The sequence below is a fragment of the Mesoplodon mirus genome, assembly GCF_964341445.2.
Source record: "Mesoplodon mirus genome assembly, chromosome: 6".
Taxonomy (NCBI): domain Eukaryota; kingdom Metazoa; phylum Chordata; class Mammalia; order Artiodactyla; family Ziphiidae; genus Mesoplodon; species Mesoplodon mirus.
Window position 1 is genome coordinate 35,362,113 of NC_138982.1, and position 19,085 is coordinate 35,381,197.

General features: G+C 35.3%; 1 protein-coding gene across 1 annotated transcript in view; it reads left to right on the forward strand.

Annotated features, from left to right (window-relative positions):
* The window catches only part of PAK2 (p21 (RAC1) activated kinase 2), a 79,124-nt gene extending 60,715 nt beyond the window's left edge, over window positions 1-18,409 (forward strand). Inside the window, exons 8-15 of the mRNA XM_082625032.1 lie at window positions 3,366-3,429; window positions 5,059-5,107; window positions 5,606-5,718; window positions 7,032-7,149; window positions 9,184-9,283; window positions 11,623-11,819; window positions 14,003-14,140; window positions 14,595-18,409. Coding sequence (XP_082481158.1) covers window positions 3,366-3,429; window positions 5,059-5,107; window positions 5,606-5,718; window positions 7,032-7,149; window positions 9,184-9,283; window positions 11,623-11,819; window positions 14,003-14,140; window positions 14,595-14,681 — 866 coding nt within the window. The 3' untranslated portion in view covers window positions 14,682-18,409. The remainder of the gene's footprint in view (window positions 1-3,365; window positions 3,430-5,058; window positions 5,108-5,605; window positions 5,719-7,031; window positions 7,150-9,183; window positions 9,284-11,622; window positions 11,820-14,002; window positions 14,141-14,594) is intronic.
* Window positions 18,410-19,085: the final 676 nt, after the last annotated feature.

Sequence of the window (19,085 nt, forward strand, 5' to 3'; positions counted from 1 at the left end):
ACCACTATTATTCAGCATAGTTTTGGATGTCCTAGCTACAGCAGTCAGAGAAGAAGAAGAAATAAAAGGTATCCAAACTGGAAAAGAAGAAGTTAAACTGTCACTGTTCGCAAATGACATGATAGTATGCATAGTGGATCCTAAAGATGCTACCAGAAAACTACTAGAGCTAATCAATGAATTTGGTAAAGTTGCAGGCTACAAAATTAATACACAGAAATCTGTTGCATTTCTATACACTGACAATGAAATATCAGAAAGAGAAGTTCAAGAAACAATCCCATTTACCATTGCATCAAAAGAATAAAATACCTAGGAGTAAACCTACCTAAGGAGACAAAAGACCTATACTTCGAAAACTATACGACGCTGATGAAAGAAATCAAAGAAGACAAACAGATGGAAAGATACACCATGTTCATGGATTGGAAGAATCAATATGTCAAAATGACTATACTACCCAAGGCAATCTACAGATTCAGTGCAATCCCTATCAAATTACCAATGGCATTTTTCACAGAACTAGAACAAGAAAATCATAAAATGTGTATGGAGAAACAAAAGACCCCAAATAGCAAAGGCAGTCTGGAGAAAGAAAAACGGAACTGGAGGAATCAGGCTCCCTGACTTCAGACTATACTACAAAGCTACAGTCATCAAAACAGTATGGTACTGGCACACAAATAGAAATATAAATCAGTGGAACAGGATAGAAAGCCCAGAAATAAACCCATGCACCTATGATCAATTAATCTACAACAAAGGAGGCAAGACTACACAATGGTGGAAAGACAGTCTCTTCAACAAATGGTTGCGGGAAAACTGGACAGCTACATGTAAAAACATGAAATTAGATCATTCTTTAGCACCATATACAAAAATAAGCTCAAAAATGGATTAAAGAACTAAATGTGAGACTGGACACTCTAAAATTCCTAGAGGAAAACATAAGCAGAACACTCTGACATAAATCGTAACAATATCTTTTTCGATCTGTCTCCCAGAATAATGGAAATAAAAACAAAAATAAACAAACAGGACCTAATTAAACTCAAAAGCTTTTGCCCAGCAAAGGAAACCATAAACAAACGAAAAGACAACCCACAGATTGGGAGAAAATATTTGCAAATGATGTGACTGACAAGGGATTAGTCTCCAAAATTTACAAACAGTTCATGAGGCTTAATATCAAAACAAACAACCGAATCAAAAAATGGGCGGAAGACCTAAACAGACATTTCTCCAAGAAGACACAGGTGGCCGAGAGACACATGAAAAGATGTTCAACATCACTAATTATTAGAGAAATGCAAGTCAAAACTACAATGAGATATCACCTCACACCAGTCAAAATGGCTTTCATCAAAAAATCCACAAACAATAAATGCTGGAGAGGGTGCGGAGTGATGGGAACCCTCCTACACTCTTGTTGGGAATGTGAATGGTACAACCACTATGGAGAACAGTATAGAGGTTCCTTAAAAACCTAAAAGTAGGGCTTCCCTGGTGGCGCAGTGGTTGAGAGTCCACCTGCCGATGCAGGGGACATGGGTTCGTGCCCCGGTCCAGGAAGATCCCACATGCCGTGGAGCGGCTGGGCCCGTGAGCCATGGCTGCTGAGCCTGCGCGTCCGGAGCCTGTGCTCCGCAGCGGGAGAGGCCACAACAGTGAGAGGCCCGTGTACTGCAAAAAAAAAAAAAAAAAAAACCTAAAAGTAGAGCTACTACATGACACTACAGTCCCACTCCTGGGCATATACCTGGAGAAAAACATGTTCCGAAAGGATGCATTCACCCCAGTGTTCATTGGAACACTGTTTACAATAGCCAAGACATGGAAGCAACCTAAATGTCCATCGACAGAGGAGTGGATAAAGAAGATGTGGTACGTACATACAATGGAATATTACTTAGCCATTAAAAAGAATGAAATAATGCCATTTGCAGCACCACGGATGGACCTAGAGATTGTTATATTGAGTGAAGTAAGTCAGAGAAAGGGAAATATCGTATGATATCCCTTATATGGGCAATCTAAAAAGAAACGATACAAATGAACTTATTTACAAAACAGAAACAGACTCACAGACTTAGAGAATGAACTTATGGTTACCAGGGGAGAAGAACGGGGGAAGGGATAGTTAGGGAGTTTGGAATCGTCATGTAGACACTGCTATATTTAAAATGGATAACCAGGGACTTCCCTGGTAGCACAGTGGTTAAGAATCCGCCTGCCAATGCAGGGGACATGGATTCAATCGCTTGTCCGGGAAGATCCCACATGCCACAGAGCAGCTAAGCCCATGCGCCACAACTACTGAGCCTGCGTGCCACAACTACTGAAGCCTGTACTCCTAGAGCCTGTGCTCCACAACGAGAAGCCACAACAATGAGAAGTCTGTGCACCGCAACAAAGAGTAGTCCCCGCTCGCCGCAACTAGAGAAAGCCCTCGCATAGCAACGAAGACCCAACACAACCAAAAATTAAAAAAATTTTTTTAATTAAAAAAAAAAAAGTATAACCAACAAGGACCTACTGTATAGCACAGGGAACTCTGCCCAATGTTCTGTGGCAGCCTGGATGGGAGGGGAGTTTGGGGGGATAGTGGATACATGTATATGTATGGCTGAGTCCCTTTGCTGTGCACCTGAAACTATCACAACATTGTTAATCACTATACTCCAATGTAAAATTAAAAGTTAAATAAAGTAAAATGAAACCTGTTTCTTAGTTGTGACATAGTGAACTTTCCTAAAACAGATGTATGATTAGTTCACATTTGAGTAATGTTTATAGTAATAAGTGGTTTCCTAAATATATTGAAAGATATAAGATATACGAGAAGAGTCAGAAAAACCATTTAGGGTTTTTCATTTGGATATTTTATATATATATAAATTTTTTTTTTCTCATAGTAAGTAGTTTTATAACTTATCGTTAGTTTAGTACCTTTCAGTGGAGTATGAAAAGTAGGATGACCAACTTTTCCTTTCCCCAGGAATTTACCAGTTTTAAGACTGAACATGCCACATCCTAAAATCCCCTTAGTCTCAAGAAAACTAGTACTGTTGGTCATTCTAAAACATGGTCATTTTTGAGAAGGTGGGATAATCAAGACATTAGTTAGGAGGTCTAACCTAGTGGAAATAATGTGTCTTCTTGCTTCTGATGCTTTTTTATTTTTATTAATTGTTTCTTCAGTGTTTTGTGTTTGAAACATACATTATTTTTGAAACTTAGTGTTATGTTTGAAAACTTCTAAAATCAGTGGAGGTTATTAAAAGAAATAATGTTATCAGAATTAGTTTATAATTTTTAAATGCTTGACTGAGTTTCCAACTTTTTGTTGTTTTTGTTTAAAATAGGAACTATTGTAAGCATAGGAGACCCTAAGAAAAAATACACAAGATATGAAAAAATTGGGCAAGGGTAAGTATTTGTGACTGTATTACCAGAATATTCATTATTTCGTGGGTGTCCAGCATGATATCTCTTTTGCCTGTGACATTGAGCACTTCTGGTATTCTATGAGTAGTATCCTTGTATTTGTGTAAATAAGTAATACGTTTATTTCTAGATGCTATTAAAATACTGTACTACTTAGCAGTGATTGTACATTGTTTCTTCTTAAGTGTTATTTTGCGTTGGTGATAAGAAATTAGATGGGTGGGAAAATTGCCTGGCAAATATTTAGAAGACAGTAAGAAAATTTACTACAGGATTATAGTTTAAAAAACCTGCATTTGAATCACGTCATTAAGTATGGATATTTAATTCTACTGATCTTCTGGTTTTGTTCAATGATTTGTGTTTTTTTTTAAATTATTATTATTATTGTTTGGCTGCGCCACATGGGTCATGGGATCTTAGTTCCCCGAGCAGGGATTGAACCCAGGCCTCCTGCAGTGGAAACGCGGAGTCCTAACCACTGCACCTCCAGGGAATTCCCAATAATTTGTATTTTTAAACTATGCTAACTGAAATCTTTTTTTCTGTTGCTTGGGAGCAAATGAACATCTTGAATTTTTAATGTTATTAATCTCTGGAAGGTGTTCTGTGAGTTTAGAAAGTGAGCTTGAGTCTTTTTGAAAACTTCCTTATGAATTTCTTTTAAAAAACCAAATTCATGGGCTTCCCTGGTGGCGCAGTGGTTGGGAGTCTGCCTGCCGATGCAGGGGACACGGGTTCGTGCCCCGGTCCGGGAGGATCCCACATGCCGCGGAGCGGCTGGGCCTGTGAGCCATGGCCGCTGGGCCTGCGCGTCTGGAGCCTGTGCTCCGCAACAGGAGAGGCCATGATAGTGAGAGGCCCACGTACCGCAAAAAAAAAAAAACAAAAAAAACAAATTCACTTGCAGCACAGGTTTTAATAACAAGAAATTGAGAATCATGTTAATATTCTTCTGCCTGAGAATGGATAAATTGTAAATAGTATACTGGATAGTATATGTAATCATTACAAATGAAGAAGGATAACACCTATCCATATGGATGACCATCCCCAATCCAGTGTTGAATTAGAAAAGCAAATTACAGGAAAATACATAAAATGAAATCATTTATCTGAAGTTAAAAAATTATATGAAACATTTGCTATAGCAGTACACATCTATGGGCCTAATAAAGTATAGAGAAATACATGTAAATGATGCACATCAAATACAGAATAAATACCCAATATAGATTACTTTAGAGAGGAGGTAGGATGCCTTTGGACAGGGCACATAAGAACCTTCAAATTTATTTGTAGTTCTTTGTTTCTTAAACAGGGCAGTAGATCCATGAGTATATGTGACTTTTTTCTTTCTTTTCTGTATCTTTTTTCTGTATTTTTGTAGATCTGAAATTTATGACAAATTTCTAACATAAGTTTTGGCCACAAGAATTGCCTCTTTTTCTTATTTTTTCCCCCTTTGTTTTTGCTTTTACTTCTTTTAAGGATGTTCAATCTTAAACGTTCTTTAACCTCTTTTTAGTTGTTCTGAGTATAAAGTCTTTGGATGTTATAAATGAGAATGATTTCGAAACCTTAAATCTGGTTGTGTCTTTTTTTCCCTAGGGCTTCTGGCACAGTTTTCACTGCTACTGATGTGGCATTGGGACAAGAGGTAGCTACTTTTTCATACTTCTGGGTGTTACCATTAGCTTTTAATATGGGAAGAAACTAGATCTGCCTGTGAATAATCAATAAGGAATCTCTTGCAGTTGAATATGTTGAAAGAATTACTCTAGGTAATTTTATAGCACTTTCCTTATTGAGGGGAAAAAAGAAGTAATTATGTGTTTGGTTTCATAAATAAATATTTAAAAAATTATTTTCCCAGCTTGGGATGAAAAGAGGATTAATTCCTGGCACTGGGCTAACCTTGCATTTAGATTTCAAGAGAAATCTAAAAATACTTAAGCTCTGTGTATTACAAAGAATTGTGCATAGGCAGTGTGGAAGTTAAAGTACTGCCTGTAAGTAAATTATAATCTCATTATAAATGAGATTATAATGTAATATAATGTAATAAATTAGATTATTAACTGATCTGTGTTTGTAATTTTCTAAGAGTATTAGGAAACTTGTCCTGACTTTTTTTTTTTTCCTGTTTCCATCATAGGTTGCTATTAAGCAGATTAATTTACAGAAACAGCCAAAGAAGGAATTAATCATTAATGAGATTCTGGTGATGAAAGAATTAAAGAATCCCAACATAGTTAACTTCTTAGACAGGTAAATATAAATATTTCTTAAACATTGGGAGAAAAATGTTGAAATTTTAAGTCTCATGGTTTTGGGGGCTAGCCAGTTTAGTTAGACTAAGGTTGAGTGTCAACACTGAAAAATAAACTTGAAGGAGGAGGAGAGGTAAAAACAGCGTATTACAGTTTAGAAGGTCCTTTTTCTACATAGCTATCACTTGGCAAGCGAGAGAAGGCAGTTAAATGAAGGACATTGCTGCTGGTGCTCATACGAATTACAAATGATCAGAAGCAGAAACATTGAGGAAACGTTGGCTATGACTCATGTCTTGACTGACAGAGGTGACCGGCCACACAGTTTTTAAACTTTCAAGTCAATTTTGATTTCAAATTTTGTCTTTCATGGGCAAATAGCATGTTTATCAAAACCTCACTTAATTTAGGAATTGATGTTAAATAGCAGAACAAAAAGTAGAAGAGAAAATTATGTATCTTACATTTTTAATTTTTTAAATTTTTAAATTTTTTTTTATTTTTGGCTGCACCATGTGGCATATGGGATTTTAGTTCCCCAACCAGGGCTTGAACCCGAGCCCTCGGCAGTGAGAGCTCAGAGTCCTAACCAGTGGACCGCCAGGGAATTACCTTACATCTGTTTTTTTTTTAAGCAGTTACATATATGTGAATGAAAGAAGAATTGTAGAAAAATAAATGAAAATTATAGTAGTGATTGTATTGGAGATAGGGGATCATGGGTGATTTTTTTTTAATTTCCATATTTAAATTTGTTTTGAATGGGTTAAAAGAAAACACATTTTTAGACTTTAGGGCTAGCTCTGGGGACCATGTTAATAGAAAGAAACTTTCCAGGTACATTTCTCTGCTTTTTAAAATAGTATTTCAAGTCAGTAAAGCATGGTGGTTAAAATAAGCCGTAAACTTTGGAATCAGTTGTGCTTGGCTTCAGGTTCTGGTTCTGTCACTTACTGGCTGTGTGACCTTGGATGAGTTACTTAGCCTTTCCAAGCCTCCATCTCTTCCTCTGTAGAACAGGACAAATCATTCCTGCCATACAAGATTATTTGAATTGGAATAATCTATGTATACACTCAAGTTAGAATTGTGGGCAAAATTTTAAAGTGATTTGGGAAAATCATAATGACCCTCAGTTATTTTTTTTTTGTGCTGTTCCATAGCAACTTTTCAGTTTTCTTCCCAGTTATCAAAGCTACCAGCTTTCTAGTTTCTTTAATTAGGATCCTAACATTTGAATTCTTCAATATAGAGTGCCACATGTTTAGAAAAAGTGAAAGTGTGAATGTATTTTGTATGTTCTCTTTTTAGTTACCTGGTGGGAGACGAATTGTTTGTGGTAATGGAGTACCTCGCTGGGGGATCACTTACTGATGTTGTAACAGAGACCTGCATGGATGAAGCACAGATTGCTGCTGTATGCAGAGAGGTGAGTTTGCTCCCTTTTTGAAAAGTTACAGTAACAATGTGGTTAAGAGGATGTGAAAAAAAGCAAATTTTTAGTTATTATCCAAGCAGGATACTTTTAAGGGTGAGAGGGAGTGCCATTAAAAATACACCCCTGGGGGCCTCCCTGGTGGCGCAGTGGTTGAGAGTCCGCCTGCCGATGCAGGGGATACGGGTTCGTGCCCCGGTCTGGGAGGATCCCATATGCCGCGGAGCGGCTGGGCCCGTGAGCCATGGCCGCTGAGCCTGTGCGTCCGGAGCCTGTGCTCCGCAACGGGAGAGGCCACAGCAGTGAGAGGCCCGCGTACTGCAAAAAAAAAAAAAAAAAAAAAAAAAAAAAAAATACACCCCTAAACAGTGGAAACAAGGACAAAGTGGTACACATCTTCACCCTAAGTATTAATTAATAAGTTTACTTGTGGCTTTATCGATCTCATTAAAGGTGACCAATGAGATGATATTCATTAATGAATTTGAGACATACTGTTTGCTTAGGCTAGTAGAATTCTGCCACATTGCCTACATCTAAGCCAAAAATGAGCCTTTCTTCCATGTAATCTTTTCCTACAGATGAGACTTAGATTAATGATTTGCTTATTGTCATTAAAACTGCAACAGTACTTTCTTCGAATATCCTAGGAATTATTGTCACAAAGGACAAAATTGTAAAAGTTCTTACGACTATTATGTTTCCTGTGATTTGGCTTTCAGCATTTTTACAGTGAATTATAAGTAAATTATAAACTTTGTTCATGTAAGAACAGTATATGTGATGTTTTTCCTTTTTCAGCTTTTATTAGGTGTTTTTTAAAAAGTATTCTTTGAAACTTTTAATTCTAATGTAATTATGCTTCACCTAAGGGGAGCCCTCTTGACTCAGGAGAGAAACAATAATATATCCCTTAACAAAGAATGTTTGATCACTTAAAAGCTGATAAAAACTTAAGGATTTATCTATTTATACTTAATTTGTTTTTCTAATAATTTTTTTCATAATCAATATAAAATTATTTTAGTAGTTCCTCTAATTGTGATAACATTTGTTTCTATTTGTTTACACAAGTATTTTTCTGGGGATTTGTCCTTTTCAGGAATCTGCTTAAATGCTTGGTAAATGTATTGCAGTAATACACAGTTAATCTGGTTTTTTTCTTTGAATAGTAGAGTATTTTGAATGAGACTTTTGTTATTAATGATGTACAGACTTTATTTGTTGTTATACTTTAGTGGGGGTAAGAAATAAAAATAACTTTTTCCAAGTTACAGTTTATACTCAGTTACATTAAAAAAAACATAGCAAGCAGATTTTTAAAATTGAATTTCATTCTTGTTTTTAAGGAAGTGAGAGTAGTTCTTCTGCTCTTTTGACTCAGTGCTTTCTGAAATACGGCATAAGAGGGTAGTGGTGTCTAGGATCATCATTGGTGTCTAGGGTGTGGGTATAGCTTTATGTAAAACCTACCATAGAAGAAATGAAGAAAACATTTTACATAGTTTTGAACAGCTGGAGAGAACCAGACCCACAGTGGCTTACACTGATTAGACTTCGGCATATTTCAGATTCAAATGAGAATGATAACAAGTTTATCCTTTACTGTTGAAATGATTTCTTAAAAGCCTTGTGCATCTTTACCAAGTACTGCATACCTTTAGGCATTTAAACCTGAGCAGACCTAGAAATCATGTAGACCCACCCACCATTTCATAAATGAGAACATTGAAGACTAAGTGATATTCTATGGTATTAAATAATCTGTGGCAGAAATAGGACTAGATAAGGCATTATTTAATAATTGTCTCTGGATAAGAGCAGAGAGTGGGAAGAGGGGGATCTAATTATTTAAGGTGTCCTATTTTCATAACTGCATGTGACAGGATTTTTTTTCTTCATAAATGTATTATTAGAGTGTCTTCTGCTGGTTACTAGAGGTGGTGCTCAGGTCATAAATAGTGTATGTGAACTTCCCTTAGACTTTTCAGGGACTGTTTCATTGATAGGTGTTTTTCTCCTGTTCAGTGTTTACAGGCATTGGAGTTTTTACATGCTAATCAAGTGATCCACAGAGACATCAAGAGTGACAATGTGCTTTTGGGCATGGAAGGATCTGTTAAACTTAGTGAGTAACAAGTGAACAAATAACATTTATATGTTACTTACAATTTTCTGCCTTTTGTTTAAGTGAAAACCCTCTTCTGCTATTAACATTTTTATGACAATACATGGAGTGGGGGAGAATAGTAGTAAAAAGATATGGGCTGTCAGCTGGACAGCTTGAGTTTAAATAGCGGATCTGCTACTACTTGCTGAATAATTGTGGGTAAGTTACGTAATCTCTTTTTGTGTCCATTTTCTCATTTGTATGATAAGGAAAATAACAGTACCTATCTTAGAGAATTCTTCTGAGTAGTAAAAATGTAAAGCACTGAGGAACAGTGTCTGGGACTATTATAATGTTGGTGCTGTCTTCCAAACACAAACTTGGATTTATCTCTGCTACCTGTTGGGGTAGGTTTTTGTCATTATGCTGTTCATCTTTCTCTGGATTTGGTAGATGGTGGCCTAATTGGGGGAGGGCTGTACGACCCTTATGTCAGAGATGACAAGGTCTGAAAAAAAACATGTGTAAACCTCTCCCTAATTAACTTCTGTATCAGACATGGTAGAGTCATGGAAAAAAAAAAAAAAACTCCTTTCCTCTGCTGGTTATAATCTCAGTTCCATCCATGTCCTCTGGAGGATTCAAGAAGACCTTCTAGTGAGGTTTCTCCAACTATGCAAAATTCAAGGCATTTCTTAGATCAAGAGACCAAAAACGTTTTCTTCTGTTTGCCTAGAGAGTTTGGCTCCTTTTTCAACATCTTTTTTTAAGATAGATCCTCCAAAGGTTATTCAACCACAAGAAAGGGGACCCACAGGTTCTGTCAGATGGTCAGAATATATAGTTAATAATTGTAATTTTAGTGGGAAAACTAGAAATTGACATTCTCATACATTTTTGGTGGATACACAGGTAAACTAAATTTGACTTTTTTGGATAATATGTTACCATGGCTCTACAACTTACTAGATGAATGATATTGGATAAGTTATCTAAAAATATGTATGCCTCAGTTTCCCCATTTGTAAATGGAAATCATAATAGTAGTAAATATGCCTGTCTCATAAAGTTATCATGAGGTATGTTAATTCTTATGAGTTATTATACTTGGAACAGTTATAAGCACTCATTTTAGCTGTAGATGTTATGATTTGACCTAACAGTTGCTCTTTTAGGATTCTCTCCTATAGAATTACTGAACATATGCACAGCAATAAGTACAAAAATGTTCTCTGCAACCTTGTAAAGAAAAACCAACAATATCTTAAATGTCTAGTAGTACAGAAATGGTTAAATACATTATGGTATTTTTATTTTCCGTGAAGTTGTGTAGTTATAATAATGTGGTGGGTTAATGTACTAATATGGAAAGATATCTAAAAAAATAGGTTTTAAAAAACAGTTTAAAAAATATCCTAACTAGGTAAAATAAACCAATCGGTTCACGGGTATTATTTGTACATTTGGAAATGCATAACGAAAAGTCTAAAGCTTACCAACCTAAATGTTAACAGTATTTACATATGGAGTAGAATGGGTTTAACAGTAGAAGGAAGGAAAAAATTCTAGAGTCTCATCTTGACTTTTGCACTAAATTAATACTGGGTACTAAATTAGGCATTCTGCTCTTCAGTTATAAAATGAGGTGGTTGGAATAGACTAATGCTGGTGAAGACCTTGTAGGTACAGTTGCAGTTAAACATGTTCTTTTCCTAGGCACTCTGCTGAGTCGGATGCATATTATTATTAATTCTAGCTTCTGTTTATTTTCTTCAAAAGTAATTTCCACTTCCTGACCTTTGCCTGATTCACAGTGGACATAGTTTTGGTGTCCAGCTTTGGTGACTTTTTCTTTTAGACTTTTTTCAACTTTATTAAAATTCTTAGGATAGAATTATTTAGAATAAGAGGCTTCCTGATAGGGCTTCCCTGGTGGCGCAGTGGTTAAGAGTCTGCCTGCCGATGCAGGGGACATGGGTTCGTGCCCCGGTCCGGGAAGATCCCACATGCCGCGGAGCGGCTGGGCCCGTGAGACATGGCCGCTGAGCCTGCGCGTCTGGAGCCTGTGCTCCGCAACGGGAGAGGCCACAACAATGAGAGGCCTGCATACCGCCAAAAAAAAAAAAAAAAAAATGTTTCCTGATAATTTACGCTCTACTTGTGGGAAGTAAAAGTTAAAAAGTGAGAATATATAACATCATCAAAATATTTGTAAGCCCATTCTGGTTTTCTTTATTAATACATTCTTAAAAATTAAGAGGCTGAAGACTCAAATGTAATTAGTTAAGTCATATTAAGTAAACTCTTAAACAACCCATGGACACCATTAACTCAAGATGTTTTATTTTGTTTTATAGCTGACTTTGGTTTCTGTGCCCAGATCACCCCTGAGCAGAGCAAGCGAAGTACTATGGTTGGAACGCCATACTGGATGGCACCAGAGGTGGTTACACGGAAAGCTTATGGCCCTAAGGTTGACATCTGGTCTCTGGGTATTATGGCTATTGAGATGGTAGAAGGAGAGCCTCCATATCTCAATGAAAATCCTTTGAGGGTAAGACCAATTAAGCACCAGCCTTATTTTAAGAAAAATAATTTTCTTTAAATCATTTATTTAGACCTTGCTTTTGCCAGGCACTGGCCAAGAATTTAGGATACGAAGTTGATAAAACCTAGTCTCTGCCCTCACTCTACGTCTAAAAATCATTTGCTTCTGGCTTATTGAGTTGAATGTGTTAGGTAAAGAGTTTGTGAATTTTTGGTAAGCTGAATGGTTTCTAAATTTGCACATAAGTAAGAATTCGGTCACTTTTCTGCAGAATTAAGGGATTCTAGATATATCTTTCAGGTTGTTGACTTTGAACCTTGGCCTCTGTACCCCCAGGTACAAAGAGGAAAGCAGGATCACATCTATGAGAAGGCTGTGTAGATGGCAATGTTAAAGCCCATATTCAAACAAAAGAGTGAGGGTTCTGAGAAACAGATGAATTCAGTAGACTTTAAACAGTTATGTACGTATTCCAACAGCTGAGGTGGAGAGTTCCATCTTTCTTTCTTTCTCTTTTATCTTTTACTTCTTTTAAATTATCATATATGACTCAATATCAGTAGTTAATAAGGAAATGCAAATCAAAGCCTCAACAAGATCACTTCACCCTTACTAGAATGACTGTAATCAAAAAGGCAGACAATGATAAGTGTTGGTGAGAATGTGAAGAAATTGGAACCCTCATACACTGCTAGTGGAAATGTAAAATGGTACAGCACTTTGGAAAACAGTTTGACAGTTCCTGTAAAAATTAACTTTGAGTTACCATGTGACTTGGCAGTTCAACTGCTAGGTAAATAACGAAGAGAATTAAAAGCATTCATCCACCCAAGAACTTGTACACAAATGTTCATGGCAGCATTATTCATAATAACCAATAGGTGGAACACAGGGAATTTTTAGGGCAGTGAAAGTATTCTGTATGATACTATAATGGTAGTTGCATGACACTGCACATTTGTCAAAACCCATAGAACTGTGCAATACAAAGAGTGAACCCCAATGTAAACTACAGACTTATGTTTAATGAAAGTGTGTCAGTATTGGTTCATCACTTGTAACAAAGTGTACCGTACTAATGTACGATTTTCATAAGGGGGGAACTCTGTGTGTGTGTGTGTGTGTGTGTGTGTGTGTAGGGGTGGTATATGGGAGCTGTGTACTATCTGCTCAATTTTCTGTACACCTAAAACTTCTTTTCAAAAGTCTGTTGAGGTTTTTTGTTTTTTTTAATTCCATTTCTAGGAATTCAAAGAAAATAGAGAATTACATAAAGAATACAAAGATTTTCCAAAGGTGATTGACTAAATTATGAAGCACCCATATAATAAGACACTATTCAATTCAGCCATTAAAATAATTTTGTAGATCTAATCTGTTATTATTGATAGTAATGATGAGGGTGGGATATAGCTAGGTTTGTTTCGGGTTTTTTTTTTCTTTAAGACTTTTTTTAGAGCAGTTTCATGTTCACAGCAATATTGAGAGAAAAGTACAGAGATTTCCCATATGCCCTCTCCCCCTACACATGCATAACCTCCCCCATTATCACCATCCCTCACAGAGGGTACATTTCTTACCATCATTGAACCTACACTGACACATCATTATCATTCAGCGTCTATAGTTTACATTAGGGTTCACTCTTGATGTCATATATCGTGGGTTTGGACAATTGTATACTGAATAACGTGTCCATTATAAAAGTATCTTAAAGAGTATTTTCATTGCCTTAAAAATCCTATGTGTTCCACCTGTTCACCTATAGCTATACAGATATAGTTAATTTAAAATTTCTTAAAGCGGTTTCAGCAAATCCCATTGTTTTGAAATGTGGTATGACTTGGAAAAAAAATCTTAAGAAAGATAAATGGGATACTATATGTGGATGGTGGGATTGTGGTCATTTTTCTTTATACCATTTTATTATAGTGGTAGTTTTATTTATCAGTATGTATTTATAATCCAAAAAAAGAAAAAGGTGAAGATAATTTTGAAAAAGAAGTCAGGGAAATGTAATATCTAAAAATAAAGTGAAAAATATCTAATCAAAATGGGTAGAAATAATAAGCACACTTTAGTGTGTATGACAGTTGTCTTTAAATACGTAAAAGATCCATAAACTTTAAAGTACTCTCTAACTTTGTTGAGCTCTCTTAAGTATGTCAGAGTTGTTCTTCTCTTCTTAGGCCTTGTACCTGATAGCGACTAATGGAACCCCAGAACTTCAAAACCCAGAGAAACTTTCCCCAATATTTCGGGATTTCTTAAATCGATGTTTGGAGATGGATGTGGAAAAAAGGGGTTCAGCCAGAGAATTGTTACAGGTGAATTTGGAAATAATACTATTTTGGGAAAAAGTTGACTTTTTTGAGTAACCGGCAGAAAGTTTACATAGAGTTAATAATTACATTTCACTATTCATTCATTACCAGCAGCATGGCAGCTGCTGCAGTTCAGGATTTTATCTGCTGGGAATAAAATACCCATAATACTGGGATAAATGTATGAGTTTTTCGTATTACCAGTTCTCAAACCAGTTCATTGCAGGCATGGGTATCTGGGTCATTTAACTGAGATTTTATAATATGAGAAAAACTAAAAAGACTACACTTTTCACCATAAAAGTGATGTAGTGATTATGTTGATTTTATATAAGTACTGAAATATGTACTTGTTAAATAAATTATGATCCATAAAGTAGTCTTTAGGGCTTAATTGAAATATTTGGCTTCTAAACTGGTGACATTTACATTTATTTTCCCCCACTCTTTCTGACAGCATCCCTTCCTGAAACTGGCCAAACCATTATCCAGCTTGACACCACTGATCATGGCAGCTAAAGAAGCAATGAAGAGTAACCGTTAACATCATTGCCGTGGCCTCATATTCTTTTTTCCATTTTCTAAAAGAATCTTTTAATATATGAAAATTATTATTCTTTTGGGGTTTAAAGAAATGGTCTACATAACATGGAGGAAAAAAACAAGCTACTATTTTCTGAAGACAACCAAGAAAAAATTGTAGAACAGAATGACAACTTTCTATTGAATCCCTTCTTTAGGGTCCAAAAGGAATTGTGGACTGAATCACTAGCCTTACATCTTTCAGCAGAAAGCCCATCAGGGCCATTTATCATGCTTGAGATTTGCATTTTATTTTGCTGACTTCATTATAATAGATCCCATTCATTGTCCCTTTTGGGGTATTCTCAGTACTTGAATGGCAGAGTTGAGTTTTTCAGAGTATGTGTTTTATCTGCTAGTCTTCTTTTCTCTCTTCTTCATAACTTTCTTTTCCTTGACTTGCTCCTTTTGAGTTGCTTTGAGAAATGTTTCTTATGCCTAAATTGGAGGCAAGTGTGATAGAAATTATGTAGCTCCTTATATCGGCAAAGGAGTTCAATATGGTTTAACTTTGTATAGAAGTTAGAACCAGCTATTGTTACATGTAATATTTCAGTTCAGAATTTGAACTGAAGGAAGGGAAGAAAAGAATGTGATTTTTACCTTTTTTAACAAATGTGAAAGAATCAGTTTTTAAAATTTCATAATAGTTGTTTGGCATTTGTTACATGTATAGAGAGAAGACTAATAATCTATATTTATAACTAAATCATTGAAACAGAAAAAGAATCCCATTGACTCTACTTTCTTACACTTTGTTTTTCTTTCTGTGTCCTCTTCAGATTTGGCTTCAGGACTTTGGTTTGTGCCGCTAATTTCCCCTTCCCTCTTTTTTTCCCTTCATTTTGGAAATAAGTTTCTGTATATGTTGTAATTTTAGCTAGTTTGTTTTTTTAATTAACCCTTTCTCACCCTACTCCTCCCCCACTTCCCATGGTAAATAATGTAATAACCATTGAATTTTCAGAATTTAAAAGTTAACCTTTTTTTTTCCATTTAAAAGGTAAAAAATATTTGGAGCTAGCAGAGACAAAGTGAGAGGCTTGAACCTTGGTGAGCTCTAAAATACATAAGATGATATTCATGAAAGAGAAATGTCAGTTACTTAGAGATGCAGTTTCTGACCAGTAAACTATAGAGATTTGTTATAAACATTGTTCCCAGCCCATTACCAACATTTTTACTGTCTGTGAGAACTTAAGTGACAAAGTACTTCTTGGTAAATTCATGGGTCATTTGAGATGTTGAGTTACTTTAAATTTTTTTCAAATAAGTAAATAATATTCATGTAAAAAACTGGAGAAAGAAAGAATAATGAAATGTGCTTGTTGATAGCAATACATTTTTTATTTTAAAGATTTAAAAAAGGTCTGTGACCTGTAACATTAATTATTAGAGTGTCCTCTCTTCTCCCTTCCCCTCCTCCCTTCTTCTTCTCTCATCATTTTAATTGTTTGGCTTTTGGAGGCAGTATTGTCCCTTCTGACATGCCAAGAGCCACATGAAAGAGAAAAATATGTGCTTTGGTTCTGGCTTTTTGTTCCCACCATTCGCTCCTAATTGACTTCACACCTACTTGCCATCCTGCAATAGTACAAATCATGAATAAAAATAATTTTGATGTTTTGGAGTACATTAGGAGAACTTAATATGAGTTTTATTTCCTATCATTCCCATCATATCTCTGTTAAGATACTGGTATAAGGATAGAAATGGCTGGTGGGTTTTTTTTTTTAATTGGTAATACAGGAAGGTTTTCATAAAAATAAGATAATTAGTGAAACTTGTATCTAGAGCACTTAATAGTCTCTGTTTTCAATTTGATTCTTGATTTCATTTTTCTCTGGATTACGTTCGCCTTCTACAGCTATTACTAAATTACTTTACAGAAATAAGCTGGTTTATTTCTGGTGGAAAGCTACAGTGTCTGTTGAGTTCCAGATTTGAACATTCTTTGTAAATAGTTGTCTGGATGGATTATGATAAGATTCTACCAGTGAAATAGAAAACCAACTAGATGGTATAAGACTGTGATCCTCATGACCACTCTAGAAGGCATTTCCATGCGTAAGTCATAAAGACCATATTCACTGAATGCAGTGCCAATGCCCCATTTTTATGCCTGTGACTCAACAAAGGTCTTTTCAGTTTATAGAAGCAGTTTGGGGTTTGTATTTACAACTTGCTTGATGGTTACCTGCATGTCCATTGCTGGCAACGGACTTTGTCATTAAAACCTGACTCCTAGGTTAAGGGAGCTACGCTGTGGTTTATTCTTTACTTACTTGGATAAACTAACTTGTAATAGAAATGTACTTTGGTTAATTCTGAAATGTGTCAATTTTTGAATAATCTTAATCTTAAAAGCAATACAGAATTGTGATTTATTAATTTTAAATTAAAATGTTCACATGTTGTTGCAAGAAAAATTATATCTGAATCAAGATTCATGGGTTTTTTTTAATAACTGCCTTTTGTATTTACCTTTTTGTCATTACTTTAGAATGAAAATTCCCATTTAAATCTAAAAATTACCTTAGTAGTCCTCTTTTGTTATTAAGACAATATTACTGTAGTATTTATTATATTTCAGACTCTCTGGCAGTCTAAAAGTTTCCTTCTCCTCTTGTTGCTTTTGCTGCTTTTAGGGACAGTTAAAACTGGGAAACCATGAAAATATTGAATATTTCATCCTACATAGAATAGTAAACAAGTAGAGTGATTGTGCTAGCATAAGAAACTAAGGCTAACACAACTCTGTTTTCATGTGTTGAGTGCCTGGCACACAATACAAATTCTCTTCTCCTGCTTAAGATGTATCTAGTTACCACCAGTCCTAAATGACCTGTACCTTTAATAAGCAATTTAAAACTACCTATGAGTATTTCTTTGTAGGGCTCACATAAATACTTGTTTGTTTATATATACTGTATTCTAGCCAGAATAATTTTAGATCTGATCAGGCAGTAGCTATAGTTAGAAAAAACAATGGGTGCTTAAATTTGCATCAGTTTTTTAATCTAAAAGTTTTTAAATATACTGAGATCCATATCCAGTAAAATGTCAAAAAATCATTATGGAATATAGCTAAAATCCAGATTAAGATTCTTCTGGGGTTTTTTTTAGTGAAATTATAGTAATACAGAAAGCAGATTGTCTTCCTTGTCTCAACTGCTCCCACAATAAACAACTAAAATCAGTTTTTCCACAGTGTGTGTATATGTGTAAGAAAGGGGGAAAAATACACACACACACACACTGATTTTATTTCTCACTAACACATTTATTGACCACTTTGACAAAGACACTGTGGTAGATATTGTGGGAATTACAAAGGAGAACCAAGCACTGGCCTAGCCTTGAGAGAACTGAAGTCTTTCTCATTCACCATTCTAGAATGTTGCCAAATGAGAAAGAAATGTATGATAATTCTGTCAGACATCTTTGGTAGGAATGTCTTGTGTGTTTTTTGTTTGTTTGTTTTGTTTTTGTTTTTGTTAGATAGAAATGGAACTAAGTGAAAGTAACTTGTCTTTTCTGTTTTGTCTTCAAATTTTATATTGACTTTTATTTTTAATTTAATCCCATTCAGTTATTTAATTGTTACATTGACATTAACTGCTGTATTTGATGACCTTGTTCAATAATTTTGTTCTTTCAGGGCTAGAAATAAACTTTTTTAAATGTTCATTTTCCCTTTTCCTAAACTTTAATTCTTTCTTTAGATCAGAATAGCTTAAAAGAATAAGTGTAATAGGTTTTCAAAGAATGTTCTAGTATTTTTTAGGAATGAATGTTTTTTAAACATGTCATGGCACCATGAATGTATTACAGAGCTCCAAATTAGAAAGGTTTTCAAAAATTAATGAGTAATAAGCATGAGCCTTCGCTCTTTTAAATCAGTTTCAGAATAAATTTGTTCAAAATGTTCTGGCTATCAGACCCAGGGAAGCACTTCTGATCTGTTGAAATACCTTCAATAATTTGGCCTGAAATTCTAATGCTTACCTAGGTGAAGTAATAAGAATCTTACTAGAATTTTTGTGTTAAATGCACCAAGAAATCTTTAAAAGTGCCATACGTTAAGGCACCACTTCATTATATGCATTTAATTTGAATGTTGGATATGCTGACATGGAGAACAGGTGCATTATAGAGAGTTCACTATGAAAAAGCAAAATTATACATTTTTTAGCCTGGAGTGGGGGATGTAGGCAATGACTGCATAAAATATATTCGTTACACTATAAAACTGCTTTGTGCTATTCTGCCATTTGTATTTCTTTTCTTTTTTTTTTTTTTTTTTTTTTTGCGATACGCGGGCTTCCCACTGTTGTGGCCTCTCCCGTTGCGGAGCACAGGCTCC